At 43.5% G+C, this 21,086-nt stretch overlaps 1 protein-coding gene across 1 annotated transcript in view; it reads left to right on the top strand.

The window, feature by feature from the left end:
* The first annotated feature begins 1,474 nt into the window (after nucleotides 1-1,474).
* The window catches only part of cfap91 (cilia and flagella associated protein 91), a 78,791-nt gene continuing 59,179 nt past the window's right edge, over nucleotides 1,475-21,086 (top strand). The window contains exons 1-5 of the mRNA XM_003226782.4: nucleotides 1,475-1,675; nucleotides 5,640-5,716; nucleotides 8,231-8,388; nucleotides 10,548-10,631; nucleotides 19,422-19,478. Of these exons, the coding sequence (XP_003226830.2) occupies nucleotides 1,579-1,675; nucleotides 5,640-5,716; nucleotides 8,231-8,388; nucleotides 10,548-10,631; nucleotides 19,422-19,478 (473 nt within the window). The 5' untranslated portion in view covers nucleotides 1,475-1,578. The remainder of the gene's footprint in view (nucleotides 1,676-5,639; nucleotides 5,717-8,230; nucleotides 8,389-10,547; nucleotides 10,632-19,421; nucleotides 19,479-21,086) is intronic.

The following is a 21,086-nucleotide window of genomic DNA, read 5'->3' as shown; positions in this document are numbered from 1 at the left end:
CTGGAACCCCAGGTCTTGGCAATGGCCAGGGGAGCTTTTGCACAATTAAAACTTGTGCACCTGTTGCGCCCATACCTTGGGAAGTCTGACTTAGCCACGATAGCCCACTCTCTGGTTACATCCTGATTACTGCAGCACACTCTACGTGGGGTTACCTTTGAAGACTGGTCCAACAGGCCGCAGCCAGATTACTCACCGGAGCACACAACCCCCCCTCCCCCATTGCGCCAGCTCCACTGGCTGCCAGTTTGCTACCAAGCACAATTCAAAGTGCTGGCTTTAGCCTATAAAGCCCTAAATGGTTCTGGCCCAATTTACTTGTCCGAACGTATCTCTTCCTATCAACCATCTCAGAGTTTAAGATCGTCTGGGGAGGCCCTGCTCTCGGTCCCGCCTGCCTCGGTGGTGGCCCCGCAACTATGGAACTCCCTCTCCGGGATCAGATCAGCCCCCTCCCTGTTGATCTTCTGCACGAAAGTAAAGACATGGCTCTTCGACCAAACTTTTGAATACCTGGTGCAGCAATAGACATAAAAGACTCAGAATTTGACCAATGGAACGACCCGGACCTTGCTTTTGGATCACATGATCCTGATGATTTTAACTGTGTTTTATTGGTGGCACAGTGTGTTAAAGTGCTGAGCTGCTGAACTTGCAGACCGAAAGGTGCCAGGTTCAAATTCCAGGGAGCGGAATGAGCGCCCGCTGTTAGGCCCAGCTCCTGCCAACCTAGCAATTCGAAAACATGCCAGTGTGAGTAGATCAATAGGTACCGCTCCGGTGGGAAGGTAACGGCGCTCCATGCAGTCATGCTGGCCACATGACCTTGGAGGTGTCTATGGCTCTTCAGCTTAGAAATGGAGATGAGCACCAACCCCCAGAGTCGGTCACGACTGGACTTAACGTCAGGGGAAACCTTTACCTTTACCTATTGTAATTTAACATGTATTTTAAAATGACTTTTCTGTAATTTCTTTGTAATTGTTTTAAACAGCACTGAATAATTGGCCATGTTGTTAAGCTGCCCTGAGTCCCCTCCGAGGTAAGGTGAGCGGGGTAAAAGTATAGTAAATAAATAAATAAATAAATAAATAATACATTTTTATTACCCGCCTCTACTAATGGCTCAAGGCGGGGTACAATAAATTCTGAAACAAATGAACATAAAACTACAATAAATTACTCCATTACATAAACGCGCACACTCACACATATATGAAAACGTGTATCAAACAGCAACAGAATTGACATATACTGTAGTAATAGAATGAAAATCAAAACTCGTGACTGAAAATTGGGGAAGTCTGCCGGATGAGGTGGGTCTTCATTAAGCTTTTGAGGAGTTAAAACTCCAAACAAAGTACATTCAAAGCCTATCAAAGTCTCCCCTAGGCTAGGCTAAAACGTCCTTCCTAGGTCCTCTTTCCTCGCAGTCTGGGAGATACCCGGAAGCTCTCTTCGCACGGCGCCAGGAGGTCGAACTGCGCCTGCGTCGGGTGGGGAGCCCGGCGTTGCTATGGGAACGCCGTCGGCACAGACCCAGGAGGTGAAGGCTGGGACCGGAGGGGCGCCACCGCCATGAGCCGCTCGGTGGCCTTGACGCAGCCGGGGCCTCCGTCCGGGTCCCGCTACCGTCGGGCCATGGCGCCCAACCGGGCCTTCGATTTCCTCTACGGTAACTGGGGAAGCCCGGAGACGGGGGCGGCGCGGCGCTTAATACGCTCTTAATGGCACTGGTCATTTTTCCTTGGCTTTTCGTTAGAGTTGCATAGGCTGCCTTTCTTCGAAGTGAGAGGCGCCCCCACAAAGTAACAGAGAGAAATGCTAGCATAACATAAAGTGTTCATTTTCCATGTGTATTGGGTTCAAATGACAGGAAAGGAGATTCCACCTGAACATTAGGAAGAACATCCTGACCTTGAAAGCTGTTCAACAGTGGAACTCTCTGCCTCTGGAGCAGTGGTTCTCAACCTGTGGGTCCCCAGGTATTTTGGCCTACAACTCCCAGAAATCCCAGCCAGTTTACCAGCTGTTGGAATTTCTTGGAGTTGAAGGCCAAAACATCTGGGGATCCACAGGTTGAGAACCACTGCTCTGGAGGCTTTTAAACAGTGGCTGACCATCTGTCTGGGATGAGTCATAGAGTTGGAAGAGGCCACGTGGGCCCTCTAGTCCAACCCCCTGCCATGCAGGAAAAGCACAAACAAAGTATCCCCAGCAGATGGCCATCCAGAGCTCCTGTTTTCAAGCTTCCAAGTACAGTACCTTTAATGGTGCCTTCCTGCAAGGCATGGGGTTGAACTGGATGGCCCATGTGATTCCTTCATGCTCTTATTCTATGATTCTATGAAATAATAATAACAACAACACTAACAAAATTTGAAAAAGTTTCTGTTCCTGGTTTGAAAGCATTATTTTCCGTTTAATTATGCAATCCTTGCTTTGGAAGTACTTTTTATATTCCAGAATCTTTGTATTTGTGGCTGCCATAAACTAGGTTGTATTGGTCGAGACACTATGAGATATTCTTTGAAAAACTATAGCAAAATGGGCTGCAGGATGTCCTACAAAAATAAAGTTTTTGCAGTTTGATAAACTTTTCCCATGCTTTTATGATAGAACCAATTAGGAGATGACATTTATAACTCAGGAACAAAAATTGTTACATGGTGTAATAACTTTATTTCTTACCCATCTTATGGCAGGTTACAACACAGCTAAAACACATAATCATCGTAAACATTATATAAAGTTCACATATTGAAACGTATTTCAACAAATGCATATTTTAAAACACACACAACAAATATTTGAACACAAGACGCAAGTTTAAAATTCATAATTAAAACTGACTGGGTAGGGCTGCCTAATGTTCACTCCTAGTTTTAATTGTTTGCCATGCAGCAAACTGTCCTTTCCCAGTTGCAATTGCTAGTCCTTTGAATTATGACTGGATTTCACGCCAAATTCACAAAATGTAGAATTCTGATTAGGTTTTCAATTTTTAGCGGTTCCAAAATCTGATCTGAAAATGAATGAAGGCACATTAAAATCTGCCTGCATTTCTTCTTCCTAGAATTGTAAAAGACTCCAAGAGCCACCCAGACCAACCCAATTCTGTCATGCAGGAATATCCAGTCAAAGCACTTTCAACAGCGTCTGTTTAAAAACCTCCAAAGAAGGAGACACCATCACAATCTAGTCCACTGTTAAACATCTCTTACCAGCAGGGAGTTCATCCTTAATGTGTTTTTGTTGTTGTTTTTTTTTTTGATTTCTTGATGTAATGCGTATTATCATTTATTGTATTTTTAATGGTGCTATGATGTGCTAATATGTGCTAATATGTTGTTTTAATGGTGCTATGATGTGCTAATATGTGTTAATATGTTGTTTTTTATATTTTATTATATTGTATTGTTCCGGGCATGGCCCCATGTTAGCTGCCCCGAGTCCCCGTTGGGGAGATGGTGGCGGGGTATAAATAAAGTTTTATTATTATTATTATTATTTAGGTTATATCTCCTAATCTGAGAAAGCTTAATGTTTCTGACTTGCACACCAATAGGAAGCTGCCTTATTATTTAGGGACAACACATGGCCCTAAAGCTTCTTGAGTCAGGCACTATAAAAACCTAAACCCAATTGCTAGGTCTAATTAGAGTAGACCCATTGATGCAATGGGGTCTTGGTTAGGCTCACACTTAGTAAACTCCATTGATCCAATTGAGTCCATTCTGGGGCAGGGAGGGTGTGTGTACAAGTGTAATTATTAGACCACAAGGATGGAAGGGACAGGAGCATTGAAAGGTAGTCCCACAACCCCAATATGTTAAAATTTAGTTAAAGATTCAGAAAACAGACTTTAGGTGACAAATAATTAGCAGAGAATAGATGAAATAGTATTGTCAAAGACTTTCATGGCCGAAAACACTGAGATGTTGTGTGGTTTCTGGGCTATATGCCCACGTTCTAGCAGCATTTTCTCCTGTTTCACCTGCATTTGTGCCTGGCATAGAATCATAGATCATAAAATCACAAAGTTGGACCTTGTGGGCCATCCAGTCCAACCCCCTGCCAAGAAGCAGGAAAATTGAATCTTCAGAATCTCTGGAAAAAAACAGAAAATATGTTTTTCCCCTTTACAAACCATTGTTTGTCCATATGCAAATATGTATAAATCTGATCTATAACTGAAAAGCAAACCAAGTCATAGGCGTTAACCTGTGTTAGATGAAGTTACACTTCGACTGAAAATTTGGTTATACTCCTAGACTCAGACTTTAATCTGGAGACACGGGTTCTTAAAGTATCTAGGAGCACTTTTGCATATTTAAAGATACTGTTCCAGTTGCGCTTGTGTCAGAACCCTGCTCCTAGATCCTGGATTATGGTGCTGAGAATCAGGGTCACTGACATTATGAACTGATAAGATACCTGCATCCTGTGATCCTGAGAAGAAACAGCTGCTGGACTTGGCGGGGAAACTTTGCGGGGTTTTGTTGGGCGGGAAATGTATCTTTGAATGAGGGGAAAGGGTATATAAAGGAATGTTGGCCGGTGCCTCCCATTCTTGGCTTTTTCATGTCGATGTGTCCTACAGTAAAGTTTCTTGTGATAACACAGCAAGTCTCGTGTCATCATTTGGGAACGGCTGTGGTGAGCCGACAGCTTGTTACTGGAGATGCCTGGTCTGGCTACAGAGACACATGCTTTCATAGACTCATAGAGCTGGAAGAAACCACATAGGCCATCCCATCCAACCCCCTGCCATGCAGAAAAACCACAAAGTACCCATGACAGATAGCCATCCATCCTTTAACTATAACCTATTTGGATTATTGTGAGAATCTGTCGAGCTGTTTTGAAAGTACAGTACTCAGAAACTTTATTGAGGCAAAGGCTTTATAAGGAGTGTGTAATTCCCCCCCCCCCTTTAAAATAAGGCTATTTCCAGTCAATATTAACATTATCGGCTATATAGTCCAGGCACATGCTATCTGAAGAGTTGTATCTTTCTGACCAAGCTATAAGATCTTTGGAAGAGGCTGTTCTATTGAGCCCACCATCTCGTGGGAATATAGGTGCTGGCCATTTTGATGCTGCTCACTAGCTTTGGAACTCCTTCCTCCTCATCCTCTTGTCAGCAAGTGAAAACTTCTATTTTGACAGCTTTTTAAGGCTGGCTGCCAGAGCTTTTAATGGTGTGCTATTTTATTGACTAATGCCTCTTTAAAGGGCTGTTTTCAATGGTTTTAATTCTATGGATAATTTAATTGTATTTTAGTAATATTCTTGTCTATGATTTATAAGCACAAATTTAATTGATAATTTTACCTATTTTAAATATGTGTACATGAAATTATTTGCAGCAGAATACAGTTTGCAAAACACTTGTTTTATTCTGTGTAAGGTTTCCACTCTAGAGACTTGTCCAATATCATAGAATAATTTGCCTTCCTCTGGAATGATGGAAATTACATTTCTTTGGGCTGGATCCTCAAGAGCTCTTTGAACATTGAATAGCATTCTGCTGCAATAATCTTTTTATTTGTCTCCTCTCATTAACTTTAATGTATGTTTTAACACAAATATATGATCTAATATTTCCTTTCAAAATTTATTTATACGTGTTTTAGATCCAATACATATATTATCAAGTGAAAGGGATCATGCACAAGCAACTGCCCAGGCCCATATCATTCATGATGAAATGGTAGGTAATTATAGTCTACAATGGTTCTTACATCTTTTACATTTTTGTTAAATTATATCTCTGCGTTTGGGAATGTTAAAATCTCCTTCTTAGGGGAAGTAATAACTTTACAGGTGTATGATTGGTGAATGATGGTAGTAATGCCAGCACTAGCATAATACATTTATGTGCAACAGAATTTTATATTGAAGGATACAATAGAAATACAATATGCATCATGGACAGTGATTGGATATAGACTATACCACAATTCCATGCATATTAAGTGTAAAGTGGATTTGTTCCAGGTAGTAAAGGTAAAGGTTTTCCCCTGACATTAAGTTTAGTTGTGTACGACTCTGGGGGTTGGTGCTCATCTCCATTTCTCAGCCGGCATTGTCCTTAGATGCCTCCAAGGTCATGTGGCTGGCATGACTGTGTGGAGCGCCGTTACCTTCCCGTTGGAGCGGTACCTATTGATCTATTCACATTTGCATGTTTTCAAACTACTAGGTTGGCAGAAACTGGGGCTAACAGTGGGAGCTTCCCTGCTCCTCAGATTTGAACCAGAAACCTTTCGGTCAGCCAGTTCAGCAGCTCAGCGGTTTAACCCGCTGTGCCACCATGTAGGTGCAGATACCAAAAACACGAATGCTCAAGTCCATTATATAAAGGGATTGTTATTCATCATATAGGGACTTCATATAAAGGGACTCAGTTCATGTAGATGCAGTAATCCCTTTTGCCCCTCACATCTATGTGTTTCCAAAGGCAACTGCCACATGCATGTACGAGCACTGGCTTCCCTCTGCCCCTGACAACCAATTCCCTCTCTTCCTACCTTCACTGTCTACCTGAGCCCATATGAGCCCAGCCTCCCCTTCCCACCCCAATACCCGGTTTCCTTTGCTCTCAATTCCCACCCAACCTCAGTGGCTTCTTTGCTCTCAGCAAAGTACTGCAGAACAGCTTCTACCATACTCATCTCACAAGGCTATCAGGTGAGGTGAAAAAAGGATAATGTGTCTATCACTGCAGTTGTTAACCATTAATACTGTCTTTGTAAAATGATTTTTTAAAATATATACTTTTAAAAAATCGATCTATGATTGCAGAAGCCATAGTTTCCATGATACTTTTGTTTCTTTATGACATTTGATATGTAGCACTATAAATAGCAGTTGATAGACTCCCCTAAAGTCTTAGCAGTAAATGTGCTTACCTGATTGCTATATTTCTTATTTTCTAAGATGCCATCATTTGGAAGATGCAGTCTGATTTCAATACCACTAACAAAAAAGCCTAAGAAAAAAATTCTTAGAATATCTTTTAGATATTATTCTAGAATATCTTTTAGGTAAAAGTAAAGGTTTTCCCCTGACGTTAAGTCCAGTCGTGACCGACTCTGGGGGTTGGTGCTCATCTCCATTTCTAAGTCGAAGAGCCGGCGTTGTCCGTAGATACCTCCAAGGTCATGTGGCCGGCATATCTTTTAGATATTCTCATATTTTATGTTTTAACTCTCCTGCATGTGCAAATTAGTTTGAATTAGTGAATGTGTCTTCCTAGTCCAGTGGTTCTCAACCTGTCGATCCCCAAGTGTTTTGGCCTACAACTCCCAGAAATCCCAGCCAATTTACCAGCTGATAGGATTTCTGGGAGTTGAAGGCCAAAACATCTGGGGACCCACAGGTTGAGAACCACTGCCCTAGTCACAGGCACCTTTCTTACATTTTTTGTATCTGGAATCATGTTAGCCATCCAGCTATAATTTCTCGGGATCTCTCTATCTCCCTGTCCTTCATTTTACATCCAGTTTCCTTTTTAGTAATTATTGTCAATATAATTTGATCCTCTTTTCATATTTCCAAACATGAAATGGAGGTACTGCATAAACTGAGGTGAGATGTATAAGTTTGATAAATCCTAGTCTTCTTTATAATTGCTGCAGCCAGCAACGCAAGCCTACTTGCTTTAACCTTGGGGTTTAGTCCCTTACCATGGATTTGCTGGATTCCTAATCTGTCAACTTCATCAGATTTGAAGAGAAAGTTGCCCTTTTTTGTGAGGGAGAGACATAGTACTGAAATTTCACTCTTTTCCTTGCATGAGCACAGAAAAATTTTAAAACCCTATGATTCTAAGATGCACCCACAATTCTAGGATGTGCCCCATTCTTGAAGATGTTAATATGGGGGGAAGTGCATATTAAAACTAAAGAAATGTGTCAATATACAGAAAAGGAATTCTCTTTTCATAAAGAATTATTCATAACTTAGAAAACATGACATCACATGAGTATTGTGAGTGGTAAAATAATCAGCTGATAACCTTGTTTCTTGTATATCCCAAGCATTTTCTTTTGGATTTTTAAGTTATGTCATACAATATTAATAACCAGAAATCAGTGTTTGAAAAAGTAATATTTTATTCTATCTATTAGATAAATTACAAATATTATTTTATCACATTTATCCTCAATGTTTTACATACAATATTTTTCCTTTCCCATCTTTCCCCTGCCTAATAAAACAGAGGAAAGTACCAGCATTTAAAACCATGTTTAGTAACCTGGTTCACTATCCACCGTACTCTATGCAATTAGAAGACAAATATCCTGTCCCCCCATTCATTGATCGAAGGTGGAGGGGAAGGGTCCTGCGGCACCTTGAGGCTCTTCAGAAGCTTGATGTGTAAGTGACCTTTGGCATGTTTTTTAAAAGGAAGTTTTCAAATGCTCTGGTATAAATAGACAATGATTTCTGAGAATTTAGGGGAAAGTGATGTCACAAAGTAAGGTGCCAAAATATTGCTGGATAAATCATCTGGAGTGAGCTTCTCGGGGGATAGAATTCAAATCAGTGTGTTCAGATGAGAAGCATTGTCTGATTTACCATGTTTGTGATTGTGCTTTAACCAACCCTTTTTTAAATGAATTCCCACCTTTGTTAGATGTTTTTTTCCTTTCGATCTCTAGCCATGAGATTCCACTCAATAATTCTCTGAACTTGTTAAAATCAGTTTCCTGAAATTCAAGATCTGTGTTTAACTATACTCTTCTTTGGGCTGTTCTATATCATTGCATGGCCATTTCCTCTTAAAGTGCCGATGGCTTTGATTCCAGTGGCCAACTTATCTCTATTGGTTAAAATCAAGTCCAGGATTGTTGATTCCCCTTACTATTTCCTCCACTTTTTGAAAGAGAAAATGATCTGCAAGACCTGTTTGTGAACCTATGCTTAGTAAAGTTGATCTTCTAGCAGATAATGGGATTTTTGAAGTCCCACATAATTCTTGAATCTTGGAGGTTTCTGAGATTTATTTCAGAAAAGCATTGTCCACCACTTTTTTCTTGCTGTCTTGACCAGTAGAAGATTCCAGTTGGAATATTATTCAAAAATTCTTTCTTCCATCTTTTACGTCTGTGAGGTAACATCCATATTATTTTGAGAAAATTATTTTCTGGCCTTTAAAAAGTTCTGGAGATAGTCAAAATATACTGAACATTTCCCCTGCACCCTCTAGGACAAGATTTCTTAAACTTTCCCACTCAGACCCTTTTTGGCCAAAAAGCAAACATTTACTGATAACAGCTCAGCATTTGCAAGGTTTGCTAAACAGGCCATTTTTCCTTTGATAAAGTACAGCTGAAACATGTTGTCAAAGGCTTTCATGGCCGGAATCACTGGGTTGCTGTGAAGTTTCCGGGCTGTATGACCATGTTCCAGAAGTATTCTCTTCTGACGTTTCGCCCACATCTATGGCAGGCATCCTCAAAGGTTGTTCAGTATATTAGAAAACTAAGCAAGGGAGGTTTATATATTTGTGGAAGGTCCAAGGACCAACAAAACTCTTGTCTGTTGGAGGCCATTGTGAATGTTGTAATTAATCACCTTGAGTAACATGAATGGCCTTGCCAGCTTCATGGCCTGGCATCTTCCTTCCTGGGGAAATCTTTTGTTCTGAGGTGTTAGCTGCCCCTGATTGATTCATGTCTGGAATTCCTCTGTTTTAAGAGTGTTTTTCTGTATTTACTATTCTGATTTTAGAGTTTTTAAATACTGGTAGCCAAATTTTGTTCATTTTCATGGTTTCCTCCTTTCTGTTGAAATTGTCCACATGCTTGTGGATTTCAATGGCTTTGCTGTGTAGTCTGACATGATAGTTGTTAGAGTGATCCAGCATTTCTGTGTTCTCAAATAATATACTGTGCCCAGATTGGTTCATCAAATGCTCTTATGGCAGACTTCTCTGGTTGAGTTAGTTTCCAGTACCTTTCTTGTTCCCTGATTCGTGTTTGGATGCTGCGTTTGATGGTCCCTATGAAGACTTGTCCACAGCTGAAACATCTTCTGCAGAGTCCACTGTAAACACTGTACAATAGATGTAAATGCCTAAAACATCCATTAGATGATGTTCAGAAACCTTTTACTGTAGACAATTTTTGTAACCCCCAACATGGAGTAAAGGGGCCCCCATTTGTGGTCAGGACCCACAGTTTAAGAAGCAGTGCTCTAAGGGACTTAACAATATTGATTGACAATTATTTCTTAGAAATTAAGGCTTGCTAGTTATCTAAAACCAAGTATGACTGATGTGTCTTGAAGAACCATATTATCAATAAAGGAATGAAATGTCTCATATGGGCCTGCCTGTGCAGAACAAGCCTCAGCCCACAAGCACCCTAACTGACAGAGGAGCCAGCTTTCTTTCCTCAGAGTGGTGGGCTACTTTTTCTGCAATTCCTTTTTGAAATAGTGTTAAGGGGAAGCTTCATCTAAATTCTAAATGTTATGTGTCTCTGAAATGTTACATCCAACAATTAATTTCATAGTTCTTATGTTCCTTATAGATCTCAGCCTTCACTTCATATTCCTGGAATTGAGTATGAAGATCCTGAAGTTAGTGGAAGGAATCGCTGGAAGTATTTTGAACGGTGGGAACTGACTAGAGCTAATCATGTTAATGTCCAAATACACTGGTAGTGTTACCAAATGCACAACTATTGCCAAAGATACATGAGAAAAACAAATTACCGTATATACTCGAAGATAAGCCGAGTTTTTCAGCCCTTATTTATGAGCTGAAAAAGCCTCCCCCAGCGTATATTCGGGTCAAGGTCAAGCCAGCAACGAAGCCTGGAGGCCACAGTATGTTTTCTTTTCCAAAACCTTCCTTCTTCGCTTCTCCTCCCAGGCTGGTTATCTTTTTTTTGAGAGAGAGAGACAGAGACAAGAAGCAAATGTTTTCAAAAGTGAAAGGAGAGTGTGAGAGAAACCCTTGCAAGCCAGATTGCATGGGTAGAAGGGGAAGAAAAAAAGATATTCTTGCAAATTTGCACGATTTATTACTATTACTATTATTTTTATTACTACTACTACTACTATTGCAAGAAAATTTGAGTCCAAAGGGAGGGAAGGAGGGAAAAGAGAGCAACAGAAGGTGTGTACTTCTTTTTATTCCTAAGGAAACAAAAATGTGGGGTTTTTTTGGGAGAAGTTTTAAAAAGCCTTTTCTGGCTACTTTTAGAGTTTGAAAAAGGGAGAAAGAAAAGAGGTGGGAAAGGGCAGGAGAAAAGAGGACAAAGTTGTTTGCTTGCATTTTTTCCTTGGGTAAACGCATGCCCCAAAGCTTCTTAATATTTATATAGATGTCCCCCCTACATACATTAATGTATGAATTTTCCCCTCATATGTTTACAGGTCTTTGCAAATCCTATGTAAATATAGATAGAGATTTCCATGTACCTGTATATCTGTTCCTATATGTATACATTAATTTTATATATGAATTTTATATGAATTTTACCCTCACGTTTGCAAGTGCAGAGGGAAAATGTGTGCGCGCGCACACACCACACACACACACACACACAGATGTCTAGATAGATATAAACATTGATAAATTGGACTTACAAATATTGCAGGAGGAAAATGCACATAGAGAGAAGATTTGCAAAGGTTTTAGGGGAAAATACACATGTGAAATTAGTATATATAATGATAGATCTATATCTAGCTCTGCATTATTTATGTAGGCATTATATGTTTGCCTATTACTATGTTGGAAGCTGGCCTGAGTTCCCAGGGGGAGATAGACAGGGCAGGGTACAAATGAAGCTGTTGATGATGATGATGATTATAAAATTATTGTTGCTTTTCCACTTATAGAGTTAGTTTACTGTTTTTCTTTGAAATACAGTAAATATTCAAAACATTTAACCCACTGATGCCTCAATTAATGTAATTTTATTGGTATCTAATTTTATTTTTGAAATTTACCAGTAGCTGCTGCATTTCCCACCCTCGGCTTATACTCAAGTCAATAAGTTTTCCCAGTTTTTTGTGGTAAAATTAGGTGCCTCGGCTTATATTCGGGTCGGCTTATACTCGAGTATATACCGTATGTCTTTCATATTCTCAAAACATCAAAAAATCACCTTTGGTCTTCAAAATGTGTTGCTTATAGGTAATTTATAAGTAGAGGTTTACCTACCTTGGTATGCATTCCAAGATGCTTAAACGGCAGAGATATTTATTTCTGCTTAGGTAAGGCAGTCAGATTTTTAAGTTCTGTTCAGTGGAACATTGTGCTTATTAAGTAAGTTTATCAAGTGTATTCTTGCAAAAAAATAGCTTGCCCGTAATGTTGAATGTTCTGCGTGCCTGATAGAAGTACAGCATACTAAATAACTCATGAAAACATGTTCTGGAATCAGTAAATGGGGTTAGCTATGCTAATATGTAAAATGAGAGTGATTTGTATGTTTTTTCTTCGTGTACTCTGTGAATGCACACTAATGGAGAGACTGCACCTGCGCAGGCTCCAACGGATACTCTTCCAAGCTAAAGTTTGAAATTTGGTGGTAACCCCGCCCCTCTCCCCAGAGGGTATAAAAGGCGCCCTCCGCGCTCGCTCCCCAGTTCCTTTTTTTCCGCTGCAAAGCTCACTTCGGACTCTTCGTTCCTATGTCGACTACGCGTTTCAAGCGGTGCACTCAATGTGCCGCTAAAATTCCAGATTCCGACGGCCATGCTAAGTGCCTTTTCTGCCTCGGTGAAAGTCACGTCGTCGGTACCTGCCGTTTTTGCCTGGCCTTTACAGCTCAGGCCCGAAGAAATAGGGCTGCGAGACTTCGAGCAGCTCTCTACGAGAAGACTCTTGCTCCTGAAGCTTCTACCTCCACTTCGGCCTCAATGGCGTCTAGGCCTTCTCCGTCGGTATCATCCAAGGCCTCAAAGACCTCGAGGGCTAAACCAACCAAACCGCCCTGCACGGTGACTACAGCCACTGTTTCGACCCGGTCGGGCAAAATGGGCCCCTCATCGACTTCGAGTTCTGTGGCTTCGGCCATTTCTACTCGATCTCGTCTGGCTTCACCGCCATCTTCTTCCGCCATGAATATTGCCTTTAAGAGGGCCCAGGAGGAATCCAGGCGAGCCCAATCTGACTCGGCAGCTGTGTGCCCGATTCCACCGATGCCGGGAAAATCGATAAGGGTCGCGTCAAAGCAACCTCCAGCCAAGAGACGAATGACCCAGAGGTCCTCCTCCTCCGCTTCTTCTAAAAAGGACGTCCCTTCTTCCGTGGCCTCCTCCAGGAGATCCTCCCCTATCCAACTGGCGCAACGCCTCCGCTCTTCTTCTCCTCATGGTCAGTCCTCGGATGCGGGCGCTCAAGTCTCTCCCGACCGGTCGGTCAGGACAGTTATTAAAGTTCCTCAGCCAGCGCCCTCACGCCCTCAGGCTCGACAAGAACTTTTCCCTCCGGCTCAAACACCTGAGAGGGGTAGGCAGATGACGCGCCTTGCTCGTGCCGTCCAGGCCTCTGCTTCCAAGGACATTCATCCACAGCCTGCCGCTGCTCTTGAGGTGATACCTCAACAGGACTCTGCGCTTGTTTCTCCTCCCCGGTCCCCTCAAGGGGCCGAGGAGGATGACCTCGACGTCGAACACCCCAAATTGATCCTCTCAGCCTCGGTCGTCTCCCTCGGCCTCGACCTCTCTCCTCCTCACGACGCCTACGAGGTCGACCCGCCTTCCGCGACGGATAATATCCGGGCTTTCTCCGACCAAATGGTTAGAATGGCAGACGCTCTGGGGATGGAAATTAAACAAACCTCAAAAGCCGTCACCGACCCCGTCTTCAAGAGGGTCCAGGCTCAAGCCCCACCAGCCACTTTGCTGCCTTTTCTTCCTTACCTCCTGGACGTTATCCAGGCATCTTGGAAGACCCCATCTTCGATACCTCCAACCTCTAAAAAAATAGAGGCCTGGTACCGAACTGATGATGAAGCCTTGGAATGGCTCAAACATCACCCCGACCCAAACTCCATGGTGGTGAAGGCCTCCCAATCCTCGGGTCGACAGTCCAACTCTCCTGCCGACAGGGAGGGTAAGAGATTTGATGCAGTAGGCCGGAAGCTGTACTCCGGTGCTCTCCTCCTTTGCCGCATGGCAAACTACGGAGCCTGTATGGGCGCATATCAACAGATCCTCTGGGAAAAGGCCCGACCTTTCTTCGCCAAACTTTCTGACGAAGACCGTTCAGTTCTCTCAACCCTCCAGCAGGAGGCGGACTCCCTTGCACACCACCAAATCCAAATGGCGAAGCACACCGGCGATACCGCCGGAAAGATGATTACCCACGTGGTTGCGATCAGACGACATGCATGGCTTAGATCCTCAGGACTTTCTTCCTCCTCTCGACAAGTGAGCGAAGACCTCCCCTTCGACACCCTGGGACTTTTTAACTCAGGAACTGATGACAAATTGAGGTCCAACCATGACTTCAAGATCCTTGCAGCGAAGTGTGGCACTGATCAGCCCCAGGCTCAACGGACCCGATGGTTTCCTCAAAGATACCGTCGTTTCCCTCAGCCTTTTCGTCACCAACCGTTTCGACGTTCGTCGAGCTCGAGTCAGCACAGTAATCAGCAACAGCCTCGCCGTCAGCACCAGGTCCCGAAAAATCGAGGCAAAGGTGCTACAGCTATGCCACAACTCCAACGACGGGCCTGACGCCCACTCTCCCGGGGCCATTTCTACGTTCGCTACTACTGCCACTGCCATGCCTTTCTTAAGCCCCGACCCGAACTCTCCTCTCTGCACTTTTCGCGATCGTCTAGCTCCTTTCTACCACGAATGGGAGTCTATCACCTCAGATGCCTGGGTTCTCCGCATTGTCAGAGACGGCTACGCCTTGGAATTCGAAACCTTGCCCCCCACGGGTCACATCCTCCACACCGACCCTTCACCGGAGACATGCTCCAAGGTCGACTCCCTTCTAGCAAAGGGCGAAATCCGGCCTTCTCCTTCCGGGCAGGACACTCGAGGTTTCTTCTCGAGATACTTCATGGTTCCCAAGAGGGACGGAGGTCTTTGGCCCATCCTCGACCTATGGGCCTTAAACCTTTTCATTCTACCTTCAAAATTTCGAATGGTCTCGGTGGCCTCCATTCTTCCAACGCTCCGACACGGAGACTACTTTGCCTCTATAGATTTACGGGACGCGTATTTCCACGTCTCGATACGCCGATCCCACAGACGCTTCCTCTCCTTCAAGCTCCTGGGACAATCTTACCAGTTCACAGTTCTTCCTTTCGGCCTCGTTACGGCCCCAGGGGTCTTCACGAAGGTAGTCGCCGTTGTGGCAGCACATCTAAGAAAACAGGGCATAATGATCTTCCCTTATCTGGACGATTGGATGATTGTCGCATCTGACCCCTCGTCCCTTCAAATCCACGTCTCTCAAACTCTCTCTCTCTTCTACAACGGCTGGGCCTTCAGTTGAACACCGAAAAATCCCAGCTCCTCCCGGCCACAGAAATCTGCTTCATCGGGGCTCTCTTCAACTCCCTTGTGGAAACTGCCTCCCTGCCAAAGGACAGGTTTCTAGCCCTTCAGCAACATCTTCTTCTCCTCCTCCGCAACCACAGGGTTCGAGCCCACTCTGTCCAGGTCCTCCTGGGTCATATGGCTTCCACGGTCATGATCACCCCTTTCGCCAGGCTGCGCCTCAGACCTCTTCAAAGATGGTTCATAGACTCTTTCAAACCCCATCGGCACCCGAGCTCGATGTTTCTCACGGTACCGGACTGAGTTCGCCTCTCCCTTCGTTGGTGGCAGGACCCGGCGAATGTTTGTGTGGGACTTCCCTTCCATTCCCCTCTCCCGTCAGTCACCATCACGACCGACGCCTCCAATTTTGCATGGGGAGCTCACATGTCGAACCTCACTGTCAGGGACCTTTGGTCCGCCCAAGAGAAGTCTCACCACATAAACTTTCTAGAACTATTATCAATCTTCAAAGCTCTCCGAGCATTTGCTCGCTTTCTTCTCCACAAGACTGTTCTAATCCAGACAGACAACGTAGTAGCCATGTACTACATCAACAAACAAGGGGGTACGGGCTTGAGGAAGCTCATGGCTCTCTCAATGGACATCTGGCTATGGTGCATAGCGAGACACATAATCCTCTCAGCGGTTCACCTACCGGGTGCCCAAAACACGCTAGCGGACTCTCTAAACAGAATAACGACTTCCCCCCACGAGTGGCGTCTCGATCCCGAAGTCCTGCAATCCGTCTTCGACGACTGGGGTTGGCCAACCCTAGATCTCTTTGCCTCCTCCTCGAATGCTCAGCTCCCTCGCTTCGGAGTGAGACTCCCTCCAAACTCGGCTCCGGGCTGTCTCGGAGATGCTTTTCTTCTCGACTGGACTCTCGAACCCGTCTACCTCTTTCCTCCTTTCCCTCTGATCTCAAGGGTGATAGAGAGACTCTATCTCACGCCGACATCGGCCATCCTGATAGCCCCTGCATGGCCACGCCAACCGTGGTACCCAACTCTACTCCGGATGTGCGCCGGGTCCCCTCGCACTCTTCCGACTCTCCCTCATCTCCTATCTTCGCAGAAGGGGCAGGTGCTCCACCCCGACGTTCCGTCCCTACATCTAACGGCTTGGAGGATACTTCCATAAATTCTCTCCACCCGGACCTGCAGGCGATCCTCCGCGCTGCTCATAAGCCGGCTACGTCAAGGGCCTACGCCTACAAGCTTGCTAAATTTCAAACTTTCCTTCGGGACCGAGACGTCGATCCCTCCTCCACTTCGATCCCGCTAGTTCTGGACTTCCTACTTGCTCTTGCGGATCGTCAACTTTCTCTGGCTTCGATGAAATCCTACCTCGCTGCTCTCTCCTGGCATTTCCAACGTCAAGGACAACCTTCTCTTTTCTCTAACAACCTCATTAAGACCTTTCTTCGAGGTTACAACAATCTCCGACCTCCGGTTCAACCTCCGACCCCTGGGTGGAGCCTTGAACTCGTCCTTTCTCAACTGGCTTCAGCCCCCTTTGAACCCATGGCCTCTGCCGACCTTCACCTTCTCTCTTGGAAGACTGCCTTCCTAGTTGCCATCACCTCCGCGCGCAGACCATCGGAGCTGGCTGCCCTTCAGGTGGATGAGCCCTACCTCCGTTTCCACCACGACAGGGCCGTTCTTCGCCCGGACATCACCTTCCTGCCTAAGGTGGTCTCCGCCTTCCACCTTAACCAGGATATCATACTTCCTGCCTTCTTTCCTAACCCTTCTTCTGCCTTGGAATGGAAACTTCATCTCCTGGATGTCAGAAGAGCCATCCTCTTCTACAGGGACAGAACTAAGGACATACGTAAGTCGCCTAGACTCTTTGTGGCTTATTCTACCCATAAGCTGGGCGAACCACTTTCTTCTCAAAGACTCTCACACTGGATTGCTCAGGCTATTGAACTGGCCTACCAGCTGGCTAAACGCCCGCCTCCCCCTTCGATCCGCCCTAGATCGACGAGGGGTCTTTCTACTTCTACTGCCTTCCTGCGGGGCATCCCTCTCGACTCCATCTGTCGAGCGGCTATCTGGTCTACCCCATCCACCTTTGTTTCGCACTACAGGATGGACTCAAAGAACCTCAGGGACTCGGCCTTCGCCAGGTCCATTCTTTCCTCCTGCCTTTCCTAACGTTCCTTGCTTTACTCAGAGCCAGTTTTGTTGCCTTCTTTCCAAATTCATTTATGTCACTCAAGGTGTATTCGCATGATATGTTGATTGTTTTTCAATCTAGTGCTTGTGTACTATACTTACCCATTACACTTTGTTATGTTTCTCTCTCAACTGCCTGATTACTGCTGCAATGGCACCTTACTTCTCTCAAGGCTGTGTTTTTTCCTCAATACTTCTACCTCCCAGTGCCTGCGTTCAGTGAAATTTATTATACTTGCCTCTGTCATTCCTACTATGACTATTGCTTCCTGTTGACATGCAATGCTGTGATTACCTTACATTCTGAATCCTAATGCCTAGGATCTGTTCTGCACTGTGTGTTGTTGCGTTTTTTACCATTGCACTTACCTTTGCACCTTGTGCATAAATAAAGGTGTTTGTTTGGACACTCAACTCGTTGTCGGGTTTGCTGTGTCCCACCTGCCTATACCTCAGCTTGCTAGTCTCCATTAGTGTGCATTCACAGAGTACACAAAGAAAAAGGACAGGTTGCTTACCTGTAACCGTATTTCTTCGCGTGTACTCTGTGAATTCACACAATCCCGCCCTTCCTTCCCCACGTGCAAACCTCTCCCTTTCTCATCGCCTTTGCGGCGTAGGAACTGGGGAGCGAGCGCGGAGGGCGCCTTTTATACCCTCTGGGGAGAGGGGCGGGGTTACCGCCAAATTTCAAACTTTAGCTTGGAAGAGTATCCGTTGGAGCCTGCGCGGGTGCAGTCTCTCCATTAGTGTGAATTCACAGAGTACACTCGAAGAAACACGGTTACAGGTAAGCAACCTGTCCATCTATTACACTAGCCAACACACATGTTGGTGCCTCAAATGTTAGTCATGTTTCTGGGTATATTTGAGTTGCTAATGACAAAAATGGCACCAATTCTCCCCTATCAGTGCTAGTTTTTGAAATACAGAATGTAGGCTATCTACCAGTTATCTGCTTACCCATAGAAAATTATAATAATCATATCTTAGAAAATATAATAATAATAATAATAATAATAATAATAATAATAATAATAATAATTATTATTATTATTATTATCATCTCACTTTTCTACCATGGGTGGAATTCAAAGCAGCATACAAAGTTAAAACAGCAAAATGAACACTAAAGCTGATGCGGCCTATCCAATGCAATTCTCTTAATCAGTGCCCCAAATAATTGGAAGAACAGGCCTAAAACACAAATAATTACTTTTGCTAGTCTGTGTTATTTAGAAGTATCTTGTTAAGGAAGGAGTGTGTAACCTTGACCATTTTCCGACCTCACAGAGAGAGCTACGTCATAACATTACTGGCAAAAAAAAATCTGCAGAAGATACCACTTCTTTTCATTTCCTGGCCTGTTTAGGAAGACAGGCAGCTCATTGACCTGTTTCTCTCAGACTAGCAATTTGCCTTTTTGGGATGTTCCCACCAGTGTATTTTTAGAGTTAAAGTCTAGAAAACTTGATGAGGGGCTACTAAGGTGGGCTTGGGGACTGACCAGAGACTCCACCTGTATATCAATGCATCTTAATGGTGTTTTCAACAAAATTTGAGAATAGTGTCTATTGTTTGTGAAGTTGCTGCTGAAAAGAAGTCAAGTAGTCTACTTGTTAACAAATGCATTGTCTTCCAGCAATGAATGTAATACATTGTCTTTTTTGTTTCCTGAATCATCCCTAATATATTCTGTCTTTTCAGGCCTTTTATCCCATTTCATAAACCAATTCCATTGAATGTTGTCTACGCTATGTCAAAGTAAGTAGTGGCATGCTCCCTAATTATACTCAGAGTTAATGGGCTATTTCATGAATTTTTAGGGAAAATGTTTTCTCCATTTTCTAATCTTCATGTTTATTCCAAAACCATTTATTTCTTGAAAAATCCAAGAGACAGACTGTAACTGAGATGATAAGGAGAGCTACTGAGTGTAGAGAGGCACGCTCAGACCACCCAAGCTGTGTAAATCTGTGTGCCTGTCCATATTGCTCTGGGTGAAGGGGAGGAGAAAACTGTAGTCTGTCAAACCTTTTGCATATGGGGATAGACCATACCTAATGTTTGCTAAAATTGCAGATCATAAATATGAAATATATATAGATAAAAATCTGCACAGATAAATTGAAAAAGACCAGCTGTTAAAAGCCCTTAATATCAAGATGTTTGTGCATGAGTGATCACCCTCAGAACTTGCTGGTGAATTAGCCATGATAAGAACAACTTAGTCTATATGTTTTTGAATCAGTGAGATCACTGTACAAGAGACGGCTTGTAGCTCCTTTACTACTGGCATCAATCTTAACATTTTTTCTACTAACCATTGTATTTGAGATATATAAGACTTTGGAAGTTCTTGGAGTTGAAATCAAGCTCACAGCAACAATATGCTGGAGGCAAGTGATTTATTCAATCTTTCCACAATCACTGATTAAATGATTTCCCACTCAAACACCCTGTAAACACTCACTCAAACACCCAACTCCCATCCACCCCCTAGCGGCCAAACTCTGTGCCCACAGTCTGTTAACTGCAATTTGTATTTACCTCACAAAACAGATGTCTTATCTATACTACTCTGTACCCAGCCTCCCCCCCCCCCCCCCGCCTCCCTTTTTAATGGCAGGGAACTGAAGCCTCCAGTTCAAGATGATACAGTGATCCTGACATCATATCTGTAATCATAGAATCATAGAGTTACAAGAGACCACATAGACCATCCAGTCCAACCCCCTGCCATGCAGGAAATAATCATATCTGTTTCCCTTGCAATTTAAAATTAGTTGAATAATCCTATATTTGTTTTAAAATTGGCTATTACTCAGAACTAATTTTATTTTCAGTATCACAGTATTATAATATTTTATTATTTGAGGAAATTACATATTGTTAGAGTTTTTTAGTATTGGACCTCAGATTTCTGCTCAACCACAGAAATCCTCTGGGTGACTTTTGGCAAGTCATATTCTCAGCATTAGAAGAAAGCAATAAAACTTGCCGGTTATAACAGCAACAATAATTTCATTCAGAGCATTGGATCATTCTGATATCTTAGTGCATAACTGAGCAAAAAAGTCAGGGGTTGAGGACATAGAACATTTAAAAAGTTGAGAGCCTATGGTGTTGACAGAAATGTTAAAAGAAATAAGGGACACTGCTTTTAGCAGGATCATTTTCTTAATCGAATGCAACCTATCACAAAAGTAAGCAGCACAATGGGGAGGACTTGTGGATTAACACAGTCAGTCAGCCTTATTTATTTAATTTATATACCTCTCTTCTCCCCCAGGGGGACCCAGAGCGGTCTTACACAATGGCAAAATTAAATGCCACACATAATACAAAATGTAGTAAAACCAAACATAAAAC

This window comes from Anolis carolinensis, chromosome 2 (assembly GCF_035594765.1).
Source record: "Anolis carolinensis isolate JA03-04 chromosome 2, rAnoCar3.1.pri, whole genome shotgun sequence".
Lineage (NCBI taxonomy): Eukaryota > Metazoa > Chordata > Lepidosauria > Squamata > Dactyloidae > Anolis > Anolis carolinensis.
This window is presented reverse-complemented; position numbering and strand designations above follow the sequence as displayed.